This window comes from Varanus komodoensis, unplaced genomic scaffold, assembly GCF_004798865.1.
Source record: "Varanus komodoensis strain SLA01 unplaced genomic scaffold, ASM479886v1 scaffold8, whole genome shotgun sequence".
NCBI lineage: Eukaryota > Metazoa > Chordata > Lepidosauria > Squamata > Varanidae > Varanus > Varanus komodoensis.
In genome coordinates, this window is record NW_025336481.1 from 6,410,772 (window position 1) to 6,431,069 (window position 20,298).

Genomic DNA, 20,298 nt, shown 5'->3' on the forward strand with positions numbered 1-20,298 from the left:
GGCCTAGGTAGGCGAAGAGGGTTAAGCCTCTCCCTCCGCACCCATGATCCCCGTTCAGGCTGGCATCCTGCAGTTGCTGCTCATGAAAATGAAAAGGGGAGTTGGGTGGCTGGGTGGGTGGAGGGGAGAAGCACAGGATTCAAAGCACCGTAGGGGTCACCGTATTTCCTGCAATGCATAATAAACATGTTCCAGTGCAATTCACTCAACATGAAAAAATAGCTTTTTTCCTTCCCTTCTTAGCAGGACTTACAGGTTCTCCTATAGGGCCAGCAGTCCCCGGCATCCCTTTTGCTCCTGGTCTACCCTAGAAATAAAAAGCAGGAACAATCCTGAGTATTATTAATGGCAATGAAATAGTTTCAGAGAAAACAAAGGGACTCTTGTTCAGAGTGAGAGCTAAGAGGAATTCCTCTTTCTTTATGGTGGTGGTGAAACCTGCACATGAAAAAATGCTAAACGAAAGCTGCCTTGACCTTGCAGAAAGCAGCTCTTCCATCATACTTACAGTATCACCTTTGGGCCCCCGGAAGCCTTGAGGCCCCCTGTCTCCACGGGGTCCCTGAAATTGCAAAGCGGAAAATATTAGTCACCATCTTTGCCCTTCCTGTGCTGTCCAAGGCCTGGTTTGCACATGGCATTTTTTTCAGTGTAATCCTCAATATTTTACAGATAAATGCTACATCTGGAGACAAATTTATATTTGCAAGCAAATATGCATACGGTAGACACATACGCACCTGGAAACCAACATTGGTTGTGCCTCCAGCTTGTCTCTGTTTTAATTGGCTTTGTGTCTGTCCAGTTCCAAAATCTTTGCAACAACCCTGGCACTTCAGTGTTTACAGAATTACCTTAAAAGAATTTATCTTACAAAACACACTTTTGAATCTTGTACAATTATATCAATACTAACAACATTCATTTTAAAAAAGAAATTTATGCACTTTTATGCACTCTATTTTGCTATTTTCTTTGGGTATATGTTTTTTGTGAATAATAATTATGAGTGCTGTTTAAGAATTTCCAGAAACATATTCCTTTATTTCATTTCTTCCTTTAGCTTTTTCTTCATTCATTTCATTTCTTTCTTGTAAAAGGAAGATATGATTTTCTTCACTTAGCAAGGAATGAATGACTTGTCTTTCAGGAAATTGTTTCACTATTCCAGACACATGAAATTAATGAGTTTCTTTCTGATAAAATATTGTATATTTTAGGTTCACAAGGCATTTAATAGCATGCTTGTCATTTCTCTGCTAGATATGTAGCTGGTGATGATTAATTCTGTTTGCAACCAGTATTTTCTCTGAGTTTTTTTAAGAGCAGGAGAAACTGAGTATTATTTCTGATGGCAAAAGAAAACACAACTTCCTCTTGTGATTTTGTGCTATTCAATTGTGCTACATTGCCACCTAGAGGTGATATAGCAGAAAAGCGGAAAGGAACACTTTTCTCGGGTAGTGCTCAGATCTCAATTCTATGACCAAACTGAAAGTTGATACAAGTGGATTATCAGCCCGTTAAAAGTCTTGTGTGGAAAAGTGCCGCAAAAGGATCGACTCCCCTCAACTCTAGGATCAAAGCCCAGCAAAGCCCGACCACTCTCTGTACCTCCCACGGTGGCCAGCAGATCCAGGGGGCATTAAACGTGGCAGGGGACCTGCCACTTCACTCCACGCTCCCCAGGCGGTCACACTGGGTGCCTCTGTTGGCCGGCCTTTCCAAAAGAGCAGACAGTCCAGCGAGCCAACGCTTTTGCTGGCGCTTATCCTCACACAAAGCTTTTCAGAGCTTTTCTCTTAAAAGGCAGCAGTTGCCTGGAGCAGCAAGAAAACACGTGGTCCAAAATAAATTTTAAAAGTGAGATTTAAATTGGGCTGGAAAACAGCGTGGGTATCCAAGGAAGGCATGTTGCTCTCATAACATCAAGTTACCGAGAAGCAGGGGGTTGCAAGACCTGCACAGCCATGCGTAGCCGGGGCGACTGCAGTTGTGGGTCAGGAGGGCGGGGTCGGGGGGGACGAGCACGGCCCTCGATGAAATACTGGGGCTTAAAAGCTGGGAAAAGGCAGTCTTGCCCTGCAGCAGCAGAAAGAGAGATCTGCCTCTCCTGAAAGAGAGGAGGAACAGGCAGGCCTGAATGTGTGCCGCTGAGCCAGAGCTTGGTCAGTTTGGCCCAGCATCGTGTCGAATGCAACTGAGAGCAAGCTAGCAGCCTGCCTCTGGAGACCCTTTGAACTGGGGCCCCCGGACAGAAAACCTAGTACGTGCGAGCCACATGCTCTGCCACTGAGCTACGGCACCTGGGATTGTTGGGTCAGAAGTGGGTCATCTGTAAAACTGGGAACACACACACACACACACACACACACACACACACACACAGAGCGATGGAAAAAGAGAGCCATACCGCTTTTCCCGGAGGCCCTGGGATACCAGGTGGTCCTCGGAAACCAATAAACCCCTGAAAACAAAGAACCAATGTCATAAAATCTCCATCTAGAAGTCAAGGTCATCAAGAACCATGTGGTGTAATGGTTAGAGTGCTGGGGTGAGGCTCAGGAGATCCGGGTTCGAGTCCCCAGTTCGCCACGGGGTTCGCCCAGTGACTCTGGGACAGGCTTGGACTCTCAGCTTAGCTTATCTCACACGATTTTATGAGCATAAAATAGGGCAGAAGAGGAAGAAGAGAATGAGGGCAAGTTTCTTGCAGGAAAAAGTGGGGCTACAGCTACAATAAATAACTGAAATTATCCTTCATAAAGTAATTACAATTACAGGGCAAGGAGGAAGGCACATGGACTGAATCACATTGTCGGTGTCATTCAGCTTTCTCGGTGGGCCAATATCATGGCAGCCGAGCTGAAGAGGTGAGCATCCCATGGCTCACGGCCCACGGCTGCCTCGTAACATTTGCAGGGAGGGTGGGTTGCGCTCTGAACCAAGGCACTTGCGGACTCTCCCCTTCAAACCAGCCGTCCCCCGTCCCCCCCGTCCGAGAGCAAGCGGGCTTCCTTCAGGCAAACGGAGCCAAGGTTCTGCGAAAGAGGCAGGCGGAGGAGACCAGACTTACCCTCTCTCCGACAGGACCAACCGGCCCGGTGAAGCCTCTCAGTCCTCGAGGTCCCTAAGAAAGAAAAGCAATTCCAGTCCAAGCAATATTTAGGGCCGGGGTGGGTGGAAGTGAAAGCCACCAGAGCTGGGGGTGGCGGCGGGGGAGTGGTATTTTCCCTGTGCGTTCACCTGGCCTCATTCACAGAATTTGGGGGTGGGGGGGGAACAGACACCACCACACACCCTTTGTAATGTTCCCTGGTTCCCCCACCACTTCTTCCATCTTTTTTCTCACCCGAAATGAATTTCGTGTGGGAAGGAAAGATGTGGCAGCGGTGCAAAGCCGTGGCAGATGGGTGTGACTGGGTTAGACTGTATTGGCAAACTCTGCAGAAACGGCTTGGAAGGGAACAGATTTTTAAGGAGTCAGTTCGTTTTACCTGCATGCCAACACTTCCTGGTGGTCCTGGAGGTCCTGGGGGACCAGGTGAGCCCTGGGAGAAGAGGAAAGTCCATACGTGAGGCTGCCTGTGGTTGTTACTGGCCATCAAGCCATTTCCAATTTATGGTGACCGTGTGAATGAGAGCCCTCCAGAGAGCCCCTCACAGCCCTGCTCAGCTCTTCTCAACTCAAGGCTGTGGCTTCCTCTATTATTATTTATGGATTTCTTATTTATATTTAAAATGTAAATAATTATCTATCAATTATTATGCATTTATTTATTCCTTTATGGAGTCTATCCCATATTTGGTCTTCCTCTTCTTCTGCCTCTGACTTTTTCCTAAGTTGTCTACGTAAAACCTCCCTTAAAAAAGTGAACAATGAGTGTTTATAATTTTAATTTCAATTTTTCCTTTTAACACAGAGCTTTGCAATTTCTCATTTTGTTTCCTGCTGGCTAACAGAGGGTGTGCCTTGTCCAATGCACCCTTGGAGGGCATCATGCCTGACCATGGATTAGAAATGTGCATAGGAAGAGCCATCCTGGATCAGACCAAAGGACCAGCATCCTGCTCACACAGTGGCCAACAGCTGCCGACAGGACCCCACAAGCAGGACCCTCCTGCCCATGTTCCCCAGCAGTCAGTGTACATAGGCACACTGGCAGTAGAAGACAACCATCAGGACTAGCAGCTTATCTGTTCCATTGTACTTCCCTTCCTGCCATGCCTCTTTCTTCCCAGAAACTCTCTCTAGCTTTGCTCCTGCACACATCACTTTTATTAGCGGGGGGGGGGGGGCATTTCATTGTGGAATTCCAGAGAAGGGTGCACAGAAGGAGATCCACCCACACCTGTCCCAGTTCTCTCCTGAACTTAAAGCAGGGCAGGAGAGCACAAAGCTCCTTTAAATTGTAAAAAAAGAAAAGAAAATGAACCAAAGACTCCCCAAATCATGCCCACAGTGGCCCTTTCCAACCCGTTTTCTTCCCGTGGGTGCTTCACGGCTGCTCTGAATTCTCCTCTTTGGCAGGGTCTTCTTTTAGGCATGCAAACAGTTAGCCCATGTAGTAGAACCTGAGTAGATCAAAGGACTGCCCCTCAGTCACAGGACCTATGATTCTGGTTCCGGTCCAGTCCAAAACCACAACCCCGTTGCACTTTTCACAATAAATTACTTAAATAAAAGTGTTACCTTCTCACCATCTTTGCCCACTTCTCCGGGCTCTCCTTTCTCTCCCGTGTGTCCCTAAAGATGAAGCCAGAGGCAGCCAAATCTCATTACTGCTGAATTACTCATTCTCTGTCCAGACATGGATTTCATGCAGAATTGGATGTGTGGATAAGCCCCTTGCCCCCCTCCAAGGCACCCAGGGTTTCATCCAGACTGAGTCATGCTTAGAGCAGACCTACTGAAATCAGTGAGACAAATAAGTCAAGACCAGCCTGTTGATTTCAGTGGGTCTCCTGGGTATGACTAAACCTGGATCCAATCTCAGGTTTTGGCTCTGTCTACTAATAACTGTCTTAGGGCACACGTTATGCAGGTTTTGCTGTCCAGGGCATGCTGGGAGTCGGCTCTTTTCCCACTCAAACTTGCATAGAATTGCACCCTAAGACACTCTCCAGCCAACCAATTGGTTCCTATAAACCTCTCTTATCCAAACTCCAGTCAGTAACCATAGAGTCTAGGGCTAGAAAGGGCCTTTCCTCTCACCCAGTTCCCAATCTCATAACATCATCGTTAAGGCCTGGAGTGGTGGAATGTAAGCACTGACATGGCAAACACCACTTCTTGCCTTGGGGATTTATTTCACCTCTTCCCTAGAAGAGCCCCGTTGGCCGATCCATCCAGCAATGTGCTGTTACCATACAGAGCCAACTGGGTGCTCCCGAGATGCCCAAAGCAGGGCACGAATGCCACAGCCTTCTCCCACTCTTTCTCCAGCAGCGTTTGGTAGCTACCTCTCAACTACATCGCTGGTACAATTCACCAAAGTTCATTCTGTACCTTGAATCCTGGTATTCCTGGTGGTCCTGGAGGGCCAGGTGGACACAGAGCTGGGCACTGTACCCAAAAGAAGCAAACAAATTTGTGTAAAGGCATAGGAATACCTACTAACACTCCATGAGCAGATTTATAATTCCAGTTATGAATGTTGCACTCCAACATATCTGGAAAGCAGTAAGGAAACCTTAAGCCTTTTTAAGAGTTGTTGTGGTTGAGTCACAAAGTCATGCCCGACTCTGTGACCGCATGGACAACATTCCTCCAGGTTTGTAAGCGTTGTGTGTCCCATAAATCTCCAGCCCTCATTTTCTGAAGAGGTCTTGCGGTGTGGGTTGGACAGGATCCTGACATGAAACAGCCAAAAATTGGATGGAAACTTCTGTAAGACAAGCTCTGTTCATGGAAGGTTCCTCGATCAGATCTTTGGTGACCTTCCCCTTGTATCACAGCCCACCCCATTCATTAGGGGCCCCCAATCTTTAGAAGAGGCCTTTTGGGAGACCACAAGGAAATGGCTATTGGAGGAATAAGGTTAGTTTTGGCCTACCACATCTGCCAGCGTTTCTCTGCATCTAACCCTCCATAAATACGAATCAACAAGAGTTCCTTGCCGAAGGAGCTGTTCTGGCTGCCTATGCACTACCAGGCCAGGTTTAAGAAGCACAAAGCCCTGAACAACCGCAGATCAGGACACTTGGAAGAGTGCCTCCTCCCTTAGCTGCCTGCCTGGTTGTTGAAGCCACTGGGGGTATTCTCCTGGTGTTTTCATACAGACCTACAGCTGGACTTGAATCCAGAAGAGCCTTGACTGTGTTGGCCCCATTTCTACGGAATTCCCAGCCTCTGGAAGGCAGCCAGGCACCAACCCTGTGCTGTTTCCAGCACCTGCGGAAGACATCCTTCTTCCAGGAAGTCTTTCCTGCAGGCCACCCATGGTTTGTTTATTTGTTTATTTATTTATTTTATTTAGAAAATTTCTAGGCCGCCCCATTCGCCGAAGCCTCGGGGCGGCTTACAAATAAATAAATAAAAATACATAAATAACAATATAAAATACACATAACTGTATAAAATAAGTCGCCCTGGCCAATTTAATGGAAGGGTTTCTTCTTAGTAACAGGAACAGCCTGCTCTTTCTAGCAACAAACCATATATTCAGGTTGTAATTTGAAACTGCTCTGCTGCCTTTAATCAGACTGAAGATGGAAGATTTCCTTCTCCAAATATCTACCTATACTAAAAAGGCAGGTAAAGGTTTGAATGTTATCCTGCTTGTAATGTATCCCTTTTATTCTTTTATCTGATTTAACATTGGACTGTTCACCACTCAGGAACCTACTTAGATATAGAATAGCAAATACAGTAGATACATAAGAATAAATGAATAAAAGAGACTTAAGCTTTTGTACAAGCCTCACCTGCTCATATTCTTTCCCAAAATTCTCTACAAAGAGTTAGACTAGAAGGATGGGGAGAAATTGTGGCTGCCAGCCATCTCCCTGAGAAGTTTTTTCTATGTGTAGAGATTAATGGGTGTGTTTTGCTTTCTGGGGAGGTGCAAAACTAAGATTCCCATTTTTACTTCTCTGAAAACTGGGTCATAGAAATCCTATTTAGGACATATAATTAGGATACACAGAGGTACCCTTGCTGCCTCGCATTTTACAGCATACACGGATGCCAGCAAGGAAGGCCATTTGACAAGGGCAGCGGCAGGGGAAGGTTTCCTTGGCATGAGCTGAGCCACATTCCAGTAACCAGTAAATATAATGCCTGAATAGGGCTAGATTGCAGAGGGGAACTTTCAGGCCCAGAGCAAACCCAAATGCCTGGAGTCTCTAGATAGCCCCCCCCCCCCCCCCCGCAGCCCTGTCTCTTTCCCAAACAGTGATCAATTGGTGACTTTCCAACTTTAGTGTGGTTATCCTCCACCCCATTCTATATGGCTGTAATTGTTTTCTTAAGTCTTGGTCAATGACTTTAAATTTTAAAATAGGCTGAGCCTTTCGTTTTTGTTCTCCTTCTTCTGGCCCAGCCCCACTGGCCTGGCTGCACCACTTCTAGAATGCAGCCCCGAGAAGTTCTCCAAGACTAAACTCGGCCCCTGAACCGAAAAAGGTTCCCCATCCCAGAGTGTAACAGCTCTGTGGGTTATGCCAAGCTTTTTCTGCTTCCACAGTGTAAATCGAGGGAGCTATTTTATTGCGGGTCTTCCTAAACAATTGGGAATCACAAATCCAGCAGTTCTGGATTAACCTTCTAGCTTCCTGCTAGATGGGCGGGCCCTTAATAAAGTCCACATCTGCATCCCTTGGTTTCATCCAGTTCTTGCCAAATCACCTTGCAAAAGGTGTGTAAAAATGGGAAATAAAATGGCCGATGGCAAAAAGGCAACTCCACCCCCCACCCCCTCACCTCCGGTACTTTTAGCAGTGGCTTATAGGTAGCTTTAACCCTCACTTATCTTAGTTCAACCTTAGGTGGAGCTTGGAAAGAGTTTTTCTGGTTGTTGCTCTGTCATCTATATGCCTTAAAGCAAGATGTTTTCTTTTCTGTTTTCCCCTCCAAAATATGTAATTTCATGCTGAGGTTACAATTTTCGATGAACTTCTGCAGAATGTTCCTTTAAAGAAAAAGGAAACTGAAAAGCAGCATCATTTTCTGTCTGATCTCTGCAAGGGTTTTTGGTAAGGCATTACAAGGAAATTATTAGCTTCTCCTTGAGTATTCCAATTAGGGAAGTCAAAAAGCTGTCAAAACAACAGATGCGATGTCTTGAAACGTTGCTTGCCGGCTCTCGTTAATGTCATGTTTATTTCATCGCAAAGAATCGAGACATTTTTGCAGAAAATGCAAAGAATGAACCACCCCCTTGCCTGTGGAAGCAGGACATATGGAAACAAGAAGCAAAGAAAACTTCACCAGTTCTAGTTCAAATTACTGAGCTTGAAAGTGATCATTTAAAAACAGAAGCAAGAAAGAAAGGGGGAAATGACATGAGCCACTGGGACATTTCTCCTTATAAATCTGCCAGCAGCAGATCTGTGGAGCAAATGAAGACCAGATGCTTCTTATTGACATTATAGTATTCTATGAAGTGGTCCGAGCTCTGTTTTTGGAAGCTCTTTTTTGTACATTTTGCAAACATAACTTTTGTTATGGGTGGCTTTTTGGATTGTATGCAATAGCATCCTTGTGCCAGCAGAATGGTAGAAAATGTTTCTCCTCTCCTCCTGCAGACACCTGCACTCTCCCAAATTTGCTCTGGTGAGTTGGGGAACCTCCAAAGCAAATTTGGGGCATGGCAGGGCTCCAGAGGGGAGGCAATTATGGGGAGGGCCTGTTTAGTAAGTAGTGGTTAAGAGCATGGGACTGGGACTCAGACAATCTGGGTTCTAGTCCCTGCTTGGCCATGGAGCCAACTGGGTGACTTTGGGCCAGTCACAGACTCTCAGCCCAACCTACCTCACAGGGTTGTTGTTGTGGGGATAAGATGGAGGAGGAGAATGATGTAAGCTGCCTTGAGCCCTTTGTAGGAAAAAGGCAGGATATAAAAAAAAAATGTTCAACATGGCACAAGGGACACAGTTCGTGGAGCTATGCCACTTCAGAATATATGTAGAGGATCTCTTTGTAAACTATTTTTTATTTACTTTTTAAACAAAAATGTGTCTATTCCACCCATCTAGTGCAGAAGCACAACTCAAGCTGGCCTATGCAAGATTTAACAAATATGATTTTGGAAAAACTTCCCAGGAGGTAATAACTGGGTTCCAATGATACGGGATGAATATGGGTTGAGTTTGGGTTGTTGTAGAAATATGGTTATTGTGTTCTTTAAATCCAGCTGAGATAATAAACCAGGGTGAACAAACCACACTTCACAGTCCAAAAAGGAGCCAAGGGTCCTCTTCATGGGTTGTTCATGGTTAATAAGCCATGGCTTGTTAGCACACCAGGGTTCAGACAATACAGTAACTCATGTTTCAGCAGCAACCCGCACTTAATACTCACCCATTCAGAGTGAGCTACCACTCTGTCTCAGCAGTTAGAAGTCATACCAGCAAATCTCCTGAACCGCAAAGAAGTAGATGAGAGCCAGTGTGGTGTAGTGGTTAAGAGCCTGGGACTGGGACTCAGAGGATCTGGGTTCGAGTCCCCGCTCAGCCATGGAGCCAACCGGGTAACTTTGGGCCAGTCACAGACTCTCAGCCCCACCTACCTCACAGGGTTGTTGTTGTGGGGATAAGATTGAGAGCAACAGCAGGAGAATGATAAAAGTCTCTCTGAGTTCTTTAATAGAAAAAGGGTGGGATATAAATCAATCAATCGATCAAATATCATGGGGAAAGGAAGCTAAAATCTCTCCCTCTCCTTTGCAGGTGTAAACATTGCAAGAGACAGAAGAGGATGGAAGGAAAGAGGCAAGGAAGGCCTCATCAGGAGTTGCTTCCACTGAATTTTCCACAACCTCCCCCAGCTGTACCATGGAAAAACTCATTCTAATGAGTTTTTAAAATCCATCGGTATTGTTTATTGTGATTTAGTGTGTTATGCTATTTGTGTGTGCATTCAAACATGTATTCCAAACCGGAGCCAAAGCATGCTTCTTCTGTGATTGTCACAACAGCAGGAGGTAAAACCCTGCAGTATTAGATGCCCCAATGTCTCGCACCCTGGCTTAGAGCAAGGCTCTGGACTTTAAGACCCTGTTTCTGGCTCCTGTTCAGACTACCTGAGTTTACTTGGTCTTGGTCTTGCTCAGGACCAGCCTGTGGGCTCTTGGAGGGTCCTGGTATCCTCCTCTCCTGCACCGCTGCTACAGAGGGGTGGCCTGGACCAGAAGAAACCTTACAGCAACTTTTGCATTTTTCCTTCCAGGCAATTTCCCTGAGCTTCTTTAGTGCCTCTGCAGTGAATCCACCACACAGATCCCCTAATAGCTCACAGAGAACCAGCCATGGAGTTTGGGGCTCAGCTACAGTTTGGTGCCAAAGGGATGCGGCCTTCCTGCAGCCCACCTGAGATGGAGCTGCACTTCAGCAACAGATTCCGCAAACAGCCTTGGGAAGTCATTCCTCTCTGAGGCTCAGCCCTGGAATCACAGTGACCCACCTGACAAGGTCCTGAGGAGGACTCCAAAAGCAAAGGCTGTGTTTGAGAAGTATCGATCTGAGACGCTGTTATCAGGACAAAAGCAAATCTTGGGCTGACAAAAAAGTGCCAAGAATCTACTTGAGTGAAAAAAATTGTTAGAATGCGATTGCTCTTTAAGGTAAGCCTGCAACTCCCAAACATACATATGAATAAAAGCTCAAACAGTTGGATAGAAAGGGCCAAGAAACAGTACCTGAAGGTCACCATTGCTGTCAGGAAGAACTCCGGGAATACCCTGCAACCGGGAGAGTAAGGAATGTTAAATATGTCGCATGCGTATCTATACCCAATAAGGGCAAGTAGAGCACCATTGTATGATGCTTGACTGAAACACCCTTAGTACTTTTCACCTCTGCTGAAGAACCAGGAAGTCTGTGTTTTCATTCAAAGTGTATTAGCATCAGCTGAACAGTCCTCGTGTGCACTGAAGTGCATTATGTTTTTTGCCATCAGCTGTCAGCAGAGAAAACTATCATTTTATCAAAAAGAAAGCTTTAGCTAAAGAAATGATGCCTTTACTGCAGAAGCCTCTACAACACTTGAGAAGGCAAGATAGATCCTGAAGAGTTAATCCAGCAATGTTCAAACTGAGTCAGCGATGTTCTCCTGATAACCGAAGTTTGATCAGAAGCAGCTAAACTTACTGGTGGTCCTGGTGGTCCTGGTGGTCCTGGAAAACCCGGAAGTCCAGATGGTCCCTAAACAGAATGAGAAATAATACAAATTGCAGCGCAGTCGCTGGCAATTGCTACTGCACAGTTTGTGCAAAATCTAAGAGATATGTTCTCAAAAGTATGAACAAGAATTGTTTTATTAATGAAAATTTTGGACTCAAGAACTCCTTTGCCACACTTACAAGCCCACGTTCTAGGGAGCCAGGGCTTTGATGGTCTAAGAGAGATAATCACCATGTTTTGGAAACTCCTTAGGATATAAACATATATATCTTCATCAAAACATCTTAAACTTAAGGGAAGAATTTATACATCATCATAACTGATATTTAAATTTTAAACTGATGCATTTTTACAATGCTCATTAAGGCGGGGTCAGGCCACTCGAATCAGTCAGTTTCCATTTCTTACTTTTTTCCCATTTACACCAGCTCATTTTAAACTTTGAGAATTTTTCTTTTTTATGTTTGAATGGGCATTTGTATACATTTCTTTTATCCCATGTGGGTTAGTTTGCAATCTGAGTATAGAATTCTGGGCTTAGCTGAGTTGCATGTAAGTTGCATAAGGATTATGCTGTGGAGGAGACAAGACGACGGGAGAGCAACTTTCTCCTGTGAGTATCCAGAGCCATCCTGGTTCATCACAGTGGTCTTTCAAGCAAGCTGGGGAGGGACAATGTACTCCGTAGGGAGATGCTGTTCCATTGGCAGATGGACCAAACTGGATATTGCCTTGGGCTATTCCAATGGCAACACCCTTGCTCATTTTTCAGATGCTCCAAAAAGAGACACATCAAGAAGTTCACAGCAGCCTGGTTTGAACTAACATCTGGCCTCAGTTATGCAAACAGGACTTATTGAAGAGGAAACAGCACCATCTGCTGCTCAGAACCTACAGTAGTGCCAGCACCACTATCTCTTTCCGAAATACAGTGGTACCTTGGCTCATGAACTTAATCCGTTCCAGGACTCCGGTCGGGACCCAAAATGGTCGTGAGCCAAGTCAAATTCCCCCATAAGGGTCAATGTAAATAAGGTTAATCCATTCTGCAACTATTTTTTTTACTCACGAAAATGTGAAGCAAAGTGACAAAGAACAACAAAGATCATGGCCATCTCCCCCGCCCCAGCAATTGTGCGGGGGGTGGGGTGGGGGGAGACGGGTGCAATTGTGGGCATGCTGGGGGGAGGCGGGCGCGGGCGCGTTCAGGCAGGGAACACGGGTACAGTCACGGCCATCTCCCCCCCTCCCCAGCACAACCGCGATCATGCCCGTGCAGGGAAGGTGGGTGCACTCCAGATCGTCACCCAATGCAGAGTTCGTGACCTGTGGCAATTTTTTTGTGACATTTCTGTTCACAACCTGATTTGGTTGTGAACTGAAGCGTTTGTGAGCCAAGGTACCGCTGTAATGTAGTGGGACTAGATGAGTGATTTATCCCTTGGGGCACAGAGCAGATCAGAAGGAAGGGAAACTCACAGGTGGTCCTCGGAGCCCATTTCCACCTGGGAGCCCACTGGGGCCTGGAGGTCCCTGTAAAAGAGAGAGAATACATTGCACGTTAGTGTCCATTCAAATTCCTAGATGCTTCTTCATTCAGTAATGCAAGGTGGCAGAACTTGCCCACAGATTTGTATAAGGACAGTACGAGATTAGCAATTTTGTTTTCAGTCTCTTTCTTAATTGTGTCTGGCATGGAACCTTGGGTCTGGATTGTGCAGAGAATTGTCTGTGCATGGGGGGTTCTCAGCTTTCCACTGCATGTCAGAAGGTCAGGAGGAAAAGCAAAGGATGCAATTCTGCTTCCTTCTCCTCATGTTCAGTAAATAAACTGGAAAAGGTGAGAAGAGGTCTGTGTGTCATCTCAGACTGAGAACAAAGATAACAATATAATTGCTTCCAGGTTTTGTTAGGGATGTGCAAATCAATGGAGCTTGAGCTGTCCAAAGTTCTCCAAATCCAATCCTGAGGCTCATTATGACTTGAATCCATACCAGAATTAAAGCTTTGCTGTTTAATTTTTGCAAGAAAATCCTTGCCTATTTTCATGCATCATTTCAATGTGCACATCAACAGCGTGCCTCTTTGAAACACGTGCATTCTTCCCCATGGCTTAAAGCATATCAATGCTTTTCAAAAATATGTGCTTTTTCTTGTGCATTTTTCAACCATGCACATGCTCCTGAATCCTATTTGGTTTGGTAACACCGGAAGCTTGGAAATGTGTGGACTTTGACTGCAGATTGCTTCTGAGTCCGTGCTTGGCCTGGAAGCTGTGAACTGGGTAATCTGTATGTGAACAGATCCAGTATTAACAAAATGTATGAAGAATTATTTCCAGAACAATGTTGCCACTAGCTGTCCTTCTTAAATAGCCACTCTTACTTACTGGAGGTCCTGGACGTCCTTTGCCCTGCAAATTAGATCAAAATAACATTTGATTTTTTAAAAAAATGAACAGTTCTTTAAAACAGATTACCACTTGAAAATCAGCCCCCTCCACATTTCCCTCCCTTTCATTCAAGCACATGGTTTTTATATAATCCTTTTTAGCAAATCTCCCCCCACCCCCAGTCTCAGCATTTTGCCGATCAGCAAGATCAGCAGTTTGGTGGAGAGCACACCGTGGCAGCCAATAGTTTTCCCTGCAAAAGGACTGATATAGTCCTCTGATTGCAGCTAAATGCACAGCTGGAGTAGCTGTCTGTGGAAGGACCTGCACTATGCAGAGATCATACACTTTGCCTATATTGGGACATCACAGTAAACCAAGGTTTATCATGCTGGAAATGAGCCAAGCCAGGCTGTAGGCTCAGGTGCTATCTTCCCTTGTCTTTCACCAGGATGAGGAGGAGATTGGAAACGTCTGGTTTTGGTGAGACACAGCGAGCAAACACATTCCAACCCTAGATAGAGGTTGAGTGTAACTAGCCAGGTTCAAACTAGCCAGCTTCATAAACCATGGTTTGAAGTTGGCTTGTTTCAAATAAATCATACTTTGGATTAACTACAGCTTTGAACAAACTGCAGGTAATCAAATAAGAAAATGAAAGCTTCTGTGCTGTTTCTCCTGGCTACACTGGAGGAGAGATGAGTCTGCCTGAGCTCATTCCCATTATGATAAATCATGGTTTATTACGATGGGAATGAGCTGTGATCATTAATCATGAACAGCCAATGCTTCAGCCAGTTAAGGATATATACTCGTGTTCCTCTGAAATCATTTGAAGCAAGGGCATCCTAGTTGACATACATTAAGAGGATCCAAACATGAGAGGGATGGACTCCACAACCTTGAATGTACAAGAACTGAGCACATTTATCATGTTTAGGACATTCTGGAGAGCTTTCACTTGTAGGGTCACCAGAAGTCAGAGATTACTTGACAGCACATAATGAAAGGGAATCAGGCATATTACAGAGAATATAGAGAACCTTGTGAACTTCACTGCTTCCTATGACAATAATACAAGACTTGTACAATGGGCTATTTTGTATATTTCCAGCTTTTATGAATGAGCCCAAATCTCTGCTAAGACCAACAGAAAGAACAATTCCCAAGGAGTCCATTTCCCTCTCATGCCTGTAACCAACAACAGGCAAACACACACAACCTTGGTTAGATTTTATTGATCTTGGATGCCAATTCCAGAATAGTTCAATCTGATCCAGTGGAAGATGTCCATCTCTCTCTTGTCTACTCATGAACATGTAGGGACATAAAAGCTGCCCTTTATGGACTGAGTCAAGCCACTGACCCATCTATTCCAGTACTGCCAACACTGACTGGCAGCAGCTCTGTGGTTATGGGCAAAGATTCTTCTAGACCTACCTGGACATGCCAGAGACTAAATTTGGGACCTTTTCTATGCAGAGCTGGTCCTGCATCACTAACCTGTTAACAAGCTTTTTATATACTGAGTTAGAGCATTGGTTTGTCTAATTTAGTATAGTCTATTCTGATTGGCAGTGAATCTCCAGGGTCACAAGAAGTCTTTCCTGGATCCGCAACCTGAACCTTTTAACTAAAGATGCTGAGGTTGAATTGGAAACCTTTTCCAGGCAATAGATGTGCTCTGTCACTGATTGGTGGTCTTGTAGAACTACAGAAACATGAGCATGAAGGGTCCTGTTGACATTGTAGAATAATCATCACATGCAAGACGGTATACAAAGCTGGACATTCACTCACCGCTGGCCCAGCTGGCCCAGCAGGTCCGATGGCTCCCTGCAGGTGGAAACATAAAATTAAAATTAGTGCTGCATTAGATTTTCACAGAAGTTTGGTCTATCCCTGAAACAATCATAGCAAAATTATTTTAAAATTATCCACTTTTACCAGCAAGTGGATGCTGACAAGCGCATTTAAACTGCGTCAGGAGACTTTTGGGTCTGGAGCAGGTTTTTTAAATACCTAAAATAAAAAAATAAATAAGCGGTGTTGTCCTGCACTCCAAACTGTCAATTTTATCAGTTCCGTCTGTTCAGGTGGCTGCAAGGGTTGGCGGCAGGCTGGGCCGTGATCGAATTGTCAAATCTGCACTCTGCTTTGGAAAGCACATTCAGGCTCTTGCATCGGACTTTGAATTTGAACAACTGTTGGGGTCCTTTCAATTTTACCTAATTAAAAGCTTTAGCAGTGCAGGGAGGGGGTAGGGAATCCGAAATGCGCCTTTCTTGGTTGTGTTCAAAAAACAGATGCCAGGGCAGACAGATGGTAAGACGAATCACAGGTTGAAAGCGCTAAACATGGAGACAGGAAGAAAACAGACCTACTCCAAAGGAGGACTGAGCAAAGTTCTCTTCGTGTGGCAAAATCAGTGCCGTAACCGTTGAAACAAGCCAGCCAGAGTTGCAAATACATCTGGCGGAGGAGAGAGATGATTATGGGATGGGTGTAAACACTTTCTGACAGTGCAAAGTGCCAGAAAGATCCTGGGCTCTGGTACCCAGGACAGAAAAGCGGGGGAAGCACCAAGGAACATCTGTTAACTGAACACGCTAAAGCATCTGCCTATGGACCTTGAAAGGGCTCTGTCTTCTAAGGACACCCCTATTTGATAAAAGGGATATATGGAAGGGGAGCAAAACGCCAGGTAACCTGGGGGAGCAGAGGCAACAGAGGTTCTCAGGACTCCGGTGCCTTTATTTCAGCATGTGCCTGCAGGCAGCAGGGAGATGGGGCAGAAATTCGGGGCACCCACCCTACTGGAAAATCCTGTGTCCAGCTCTTGATGCAAATCCATAGGGCAGGGAGGGTGGCCAGGATGGCTTTGCAGGTGAAAATCAACACGGCCCAGAAGAATTAGCTGCCCCTCCTCCTGTGCCCTCAGTGTCTTCCTATTATTTTGGCAAATACAGGGTGGTCTTTTCTGAAACTGTAAGCTCCACATTCATGGAATAGTAGAGTCAGAAGGGGCCATGGAGCTCCTGGATCCAACCCCCTGCTTGATGCAGGAATTGGGAGTCCTGCCCTTTTATCCTTTTTGCAATTGCTCTTTTGCAGTTGGGCTCCTGCCCTTTTGTTTTCTGTAAAGCACTATAAAATAAGTAAACACAATGACCTTAAGAAAATTCCCCAGATCCATATTAGAGTAAATGACTTTTTAAAAGGCCAGTTAAACAATTGCCGAAAATGTGCAAGCTGTCAAAATGGCCAAATCTCTCCGGTAGCCAAGGTGGAAAGAAGGGGAAGGGGTGGGAATAGGGGAGAATTTTTCTTCTGTTCCATTGATCGAGTCAATTTTTGGTTTTTCCAATACACTCATCCCCATACAGACCTGCCTTTTGCAATGTCTTGCTTGAGGAGGAAGGGAATGGACATTTCAAAAGCAATCTTCCAGTAGGCCTAACAAAGGTGTTAAATGAGCAGGACTTTTGGAATATAAATTTGTTTGCCAATGTCTTTAGTGTTCTAGATTCCGACGGGTCCCTTGGCAAAGCGTTCTCCTCTGGTCCTGCTCCAGGAATGGGCGCTACCTCCTCATCACCTCCCGACGATTTGTTTGCCTCCTTTTCTGGGTGCCTGTTCACTTTCAGAGGGTAGGTGAGACAGGGCAGCAATGGGGGCCGGGGGGAGGAGGAGGAGATGGAGAGCAAGGAGGATCCAGGACGTGGCAGTGAGTTTCCTGTTGGTGACATTGGCAGATGGCCAGTGATGTTGCTCTCCAATAATGAACTGAACAACATAACAGCCAGGTCTGCCCTGAGGCAGTGTCTTAACAGCTGTCTGAGCTTGCCTGAATGGCGTGAAGCAGCAGCAAGGGAATGAATGCATCAAATAAATCTATGAAAGGAGCTCAGAAGCTTAAATCAGAAGTCTTTGCAACAACATCCAATGCCTTTGGCTGTGTGAGCACACCTTGAGAAAAGGAGACTTTGCAGAGAGAAAGAACAGTCAAGAGGCAGGTGGCTGTGGAGGCTTTTCCGGACAGTGCCCCAGTCGCGGCTCGAAATCCCCACAGTTGTGCTTAATGAGGACCTTTGTGCAATTGCAGATGAAAATTAAAATCAAGTTTTTGTGCACGGGTCTGTGCAAGACTTTTTGTAAATGCCGTACAGCCCATGGCTGCTCACAGGTGACCCCTTGGATGACCTGCTTGTGCCTTTAGCTAAAACACGGATCCCTGGTGGAGCCTTGGCAGCTGTCTTTTGCCATTGCCAGAGGGGAAAAGTACAGGGGGGAAAGCCACACGGAGCCCCCAAGGATCTACAGCAGCTGCAGGGCAAGGGGAGGTTCTGCCAGCCACTCTTTGTGCCACTTTATTTATTTATTTAGAACTCTTCTATACCGTCCCATCACAGTCGTCTTGGGACAGTTCACGGCAACAGTAATAAAACAGTATAAAAATAGAAGTAAGAGAAAGAACAGCACAGCATCCAATGTTAGGTGTAAAACCACACATTAAAACAAATTAACAATTAAAATATTGGGAGAATAAAAAGGTTTTCACCTGGTGCCGAAAGGAAAGACGTGTTGGCACCAGGCAAGCCTCTCTGGGGAGCGTGTTCCGCAATCGGGGCGCCACCGCAGAGAAGGCCCTCCTCTGGGTAGCCACCCTTCTCATCTCCTTCAAGGAGGGCTCTCGAAGAAGGACCTCCACCTCAGATCTCAAGGGGCAGGAGGGTGCATAGGGAAGGAGGCGCTCCTTCAGGTATCCAGGACCCAAGCCATTTAGGGCTTTATAGGTCATGACCAGTACCTTAAATTGGGCCTGGACTTCAATTGGCAGCAGCAATAGAGGACCGGCGTTGTATGTGAATTCCTGCCAGTCCCCATTAACATCCTGGCAGCTCTATTCTGACCCATCTGAAGTATCCGGACTGTCTTCAAGGGCAGCTCCACGTAACATAGGCTGCAATAATCCACTTGGGCACTTCGGGCTGGCTGCCATTGGCGGCTGCATGGCAGCAACTTGGGAATGCCTGACGGAGCTTTTGCTGCTCTTGCTGGGCCACTGGTGCACCGCGGGGGTTGACCCATGATGGGTTGTGTCGTCTGGATTCAAACAACACAGCAACCTATTGTGGGTATGACAACTCCTAGAAAAACCCATGGCTTGTTGAGGTGACTTATAACCCTTAACTTAAGTCACCCTGACTAAACCAATCTGTGTTTGAATGACATGATAAGCCACCATGGGACTGAGAAGAGCAAGCTAGGAATGATGGGTACCGTAGTCCAATATGGCGGACCAGGTTCTGGAAGCTTGGCTTAACATTATGTCCAAACTTGGCCAGAGCAAGAAGGGCTGGATTAAGGGGTGTGTGGTGGTGGGGGGGGGGAGAAGTGGGGGCATTGTAGGACACACTCCCCCCCCCACGAAAGTCATACATTTTGCTGGAGAGGGCAGCATTTGGGGTGGGACTTGGCAACCCCATCCTGAACAGCCTGGAAAGCCTTCCAAAATATATGAGTCACTTTGGCTCCAAACAGAACCCCAAGAGCTCACACCTCTTCCATTGTGGGAATTTTTCATCAAGCGGGCAACAGAAGCCCTTCCAAAGAGCCTAGAAGATGCCTTTCAGGGTTAAAAATGAGAAATATTTCAGCATGGCTTTGGAAGATATTCGCTGGGGTGTTTTTGGATCTTGGGAAATTATATCAAGAGTTTAGAAGAGCAGGGAAAGACTTAGTTCTGGGAAATGTCTGAATAATGGTAGTTCCATCTGGAGATCAAAAGAAAGGCACCCTGGCATTCTGCATACCAAACCAGATTGGGAATGTTTTTGTTTCCTGTTAAAGAAACCCCTTAATCAGATGGACAGAGTTGGAGAGCTCAGAAGCATAATTAACCTCACCCCTACCTCCCTTTAAAATTAGGATGTAATCCTATAAAAATCAACCGTGTTGACAAATGCCAGCTTAACTATTAATTAATTTATTTAAGGTTGGGTTATTTTTCCTGGTCTACATTTCAATGATCTTAAACTGTTTGCAATACTCGCTAGCTAAGGAATGGGCTGTACCACCCCTTTTTGTAAAATCTGAACGGACAGAAACATTCTCCAATGCCCAGTCTCACAGGAAATTAGTGATGGAATACTCAGAATTCTTTGGGTGAGATCCCTCAATATGCAGAAGGTAAATTAATGTTCAGGTTTTTCCTGCTATGAAAACGCTCCATTAGCAAAAGCTGATGGAACCATAAAAGTCACTGGACATCACTGAGGGCTGAATCTACATAAGGTATTTAACCTGCCACTTTACTAAGATGTCTGTTTCCTGATTCTTTGCAGAATTGAGACTGCTTCCTACCTATTTTTTTCTTTCCATTGCACAACCCCAAGATGGCACTGCAGGTTAACACAGGAGCACAAATGCGTGACAGTCGCACGCAAGCCGATTCCAACCTTTCTGAGTAATACCATGTTTCTTTGATTAGAAAAAGGCACGAAGATGGTTGTGAAGAACAGGACTGTCCCTGGAGGGTGGCAACATTGCATAAACACCCA

General features: G+C 45.6%; 1 protein-coding gene across 3 annotated transcripts in view; it reads right to left on the bottom strand.

The window, feature by feature from the left end:
• The window catches only part of COL9A3 (collagen type IX alpha 3 chain), a 53,917-nt gene that overhangs the window by 21,082 nt on the left and 12,537 nt on the right, over positions 1-20,298 (bottom strand). For 2 of the 3 annotated variants that reach the window (XM_044455145.1, XM_044455147.1), the window contains exons 6-17: positions 15,536-15,571; positions 13,733-13,756; positions 12,823-12,876; positions 11,311-11,364; positions 10,860-10,901; positions 5,510-5,566; positions 4,694-4,747; positions 3,498-3,551; positions 3,077-3,130; positions 2,414-2,467; positions 509-562; positions 254-307 (exon numbers count right to left, since the gene is read on the bottom strand). In XM_044455145.1, the coding sequence (XP_044311080.1) occupies positions 254-307; positions 509-562; positions 2,414-2,467; positions 3,077-3,130; positions 3,498-3,551; positions 4,694-4,747; positions 5,510-5,566; positions 10,860-10,901; positions 11,311-11,364; positions 12,823-12,876; positions 13,733-13,756; positions 15,536-15,571 (591 nt within the window). The remainder of the gene's footprint in view (positions 1-253; positions 308-508; positions 563-2,413; positions 2,468-3,076; positions 3,131-3,497; positions 3,552-4,693; positions 4,748-5,509; positions 5,567-10,859; positions 10,902-11,310; positions 11,365-12,822; positions 12,877-13,732; positions 13,757-15,535; positions 15,572-20,298) is intronic. The other variant, XM_044455146.1, reaches the window with a different exon arrangement.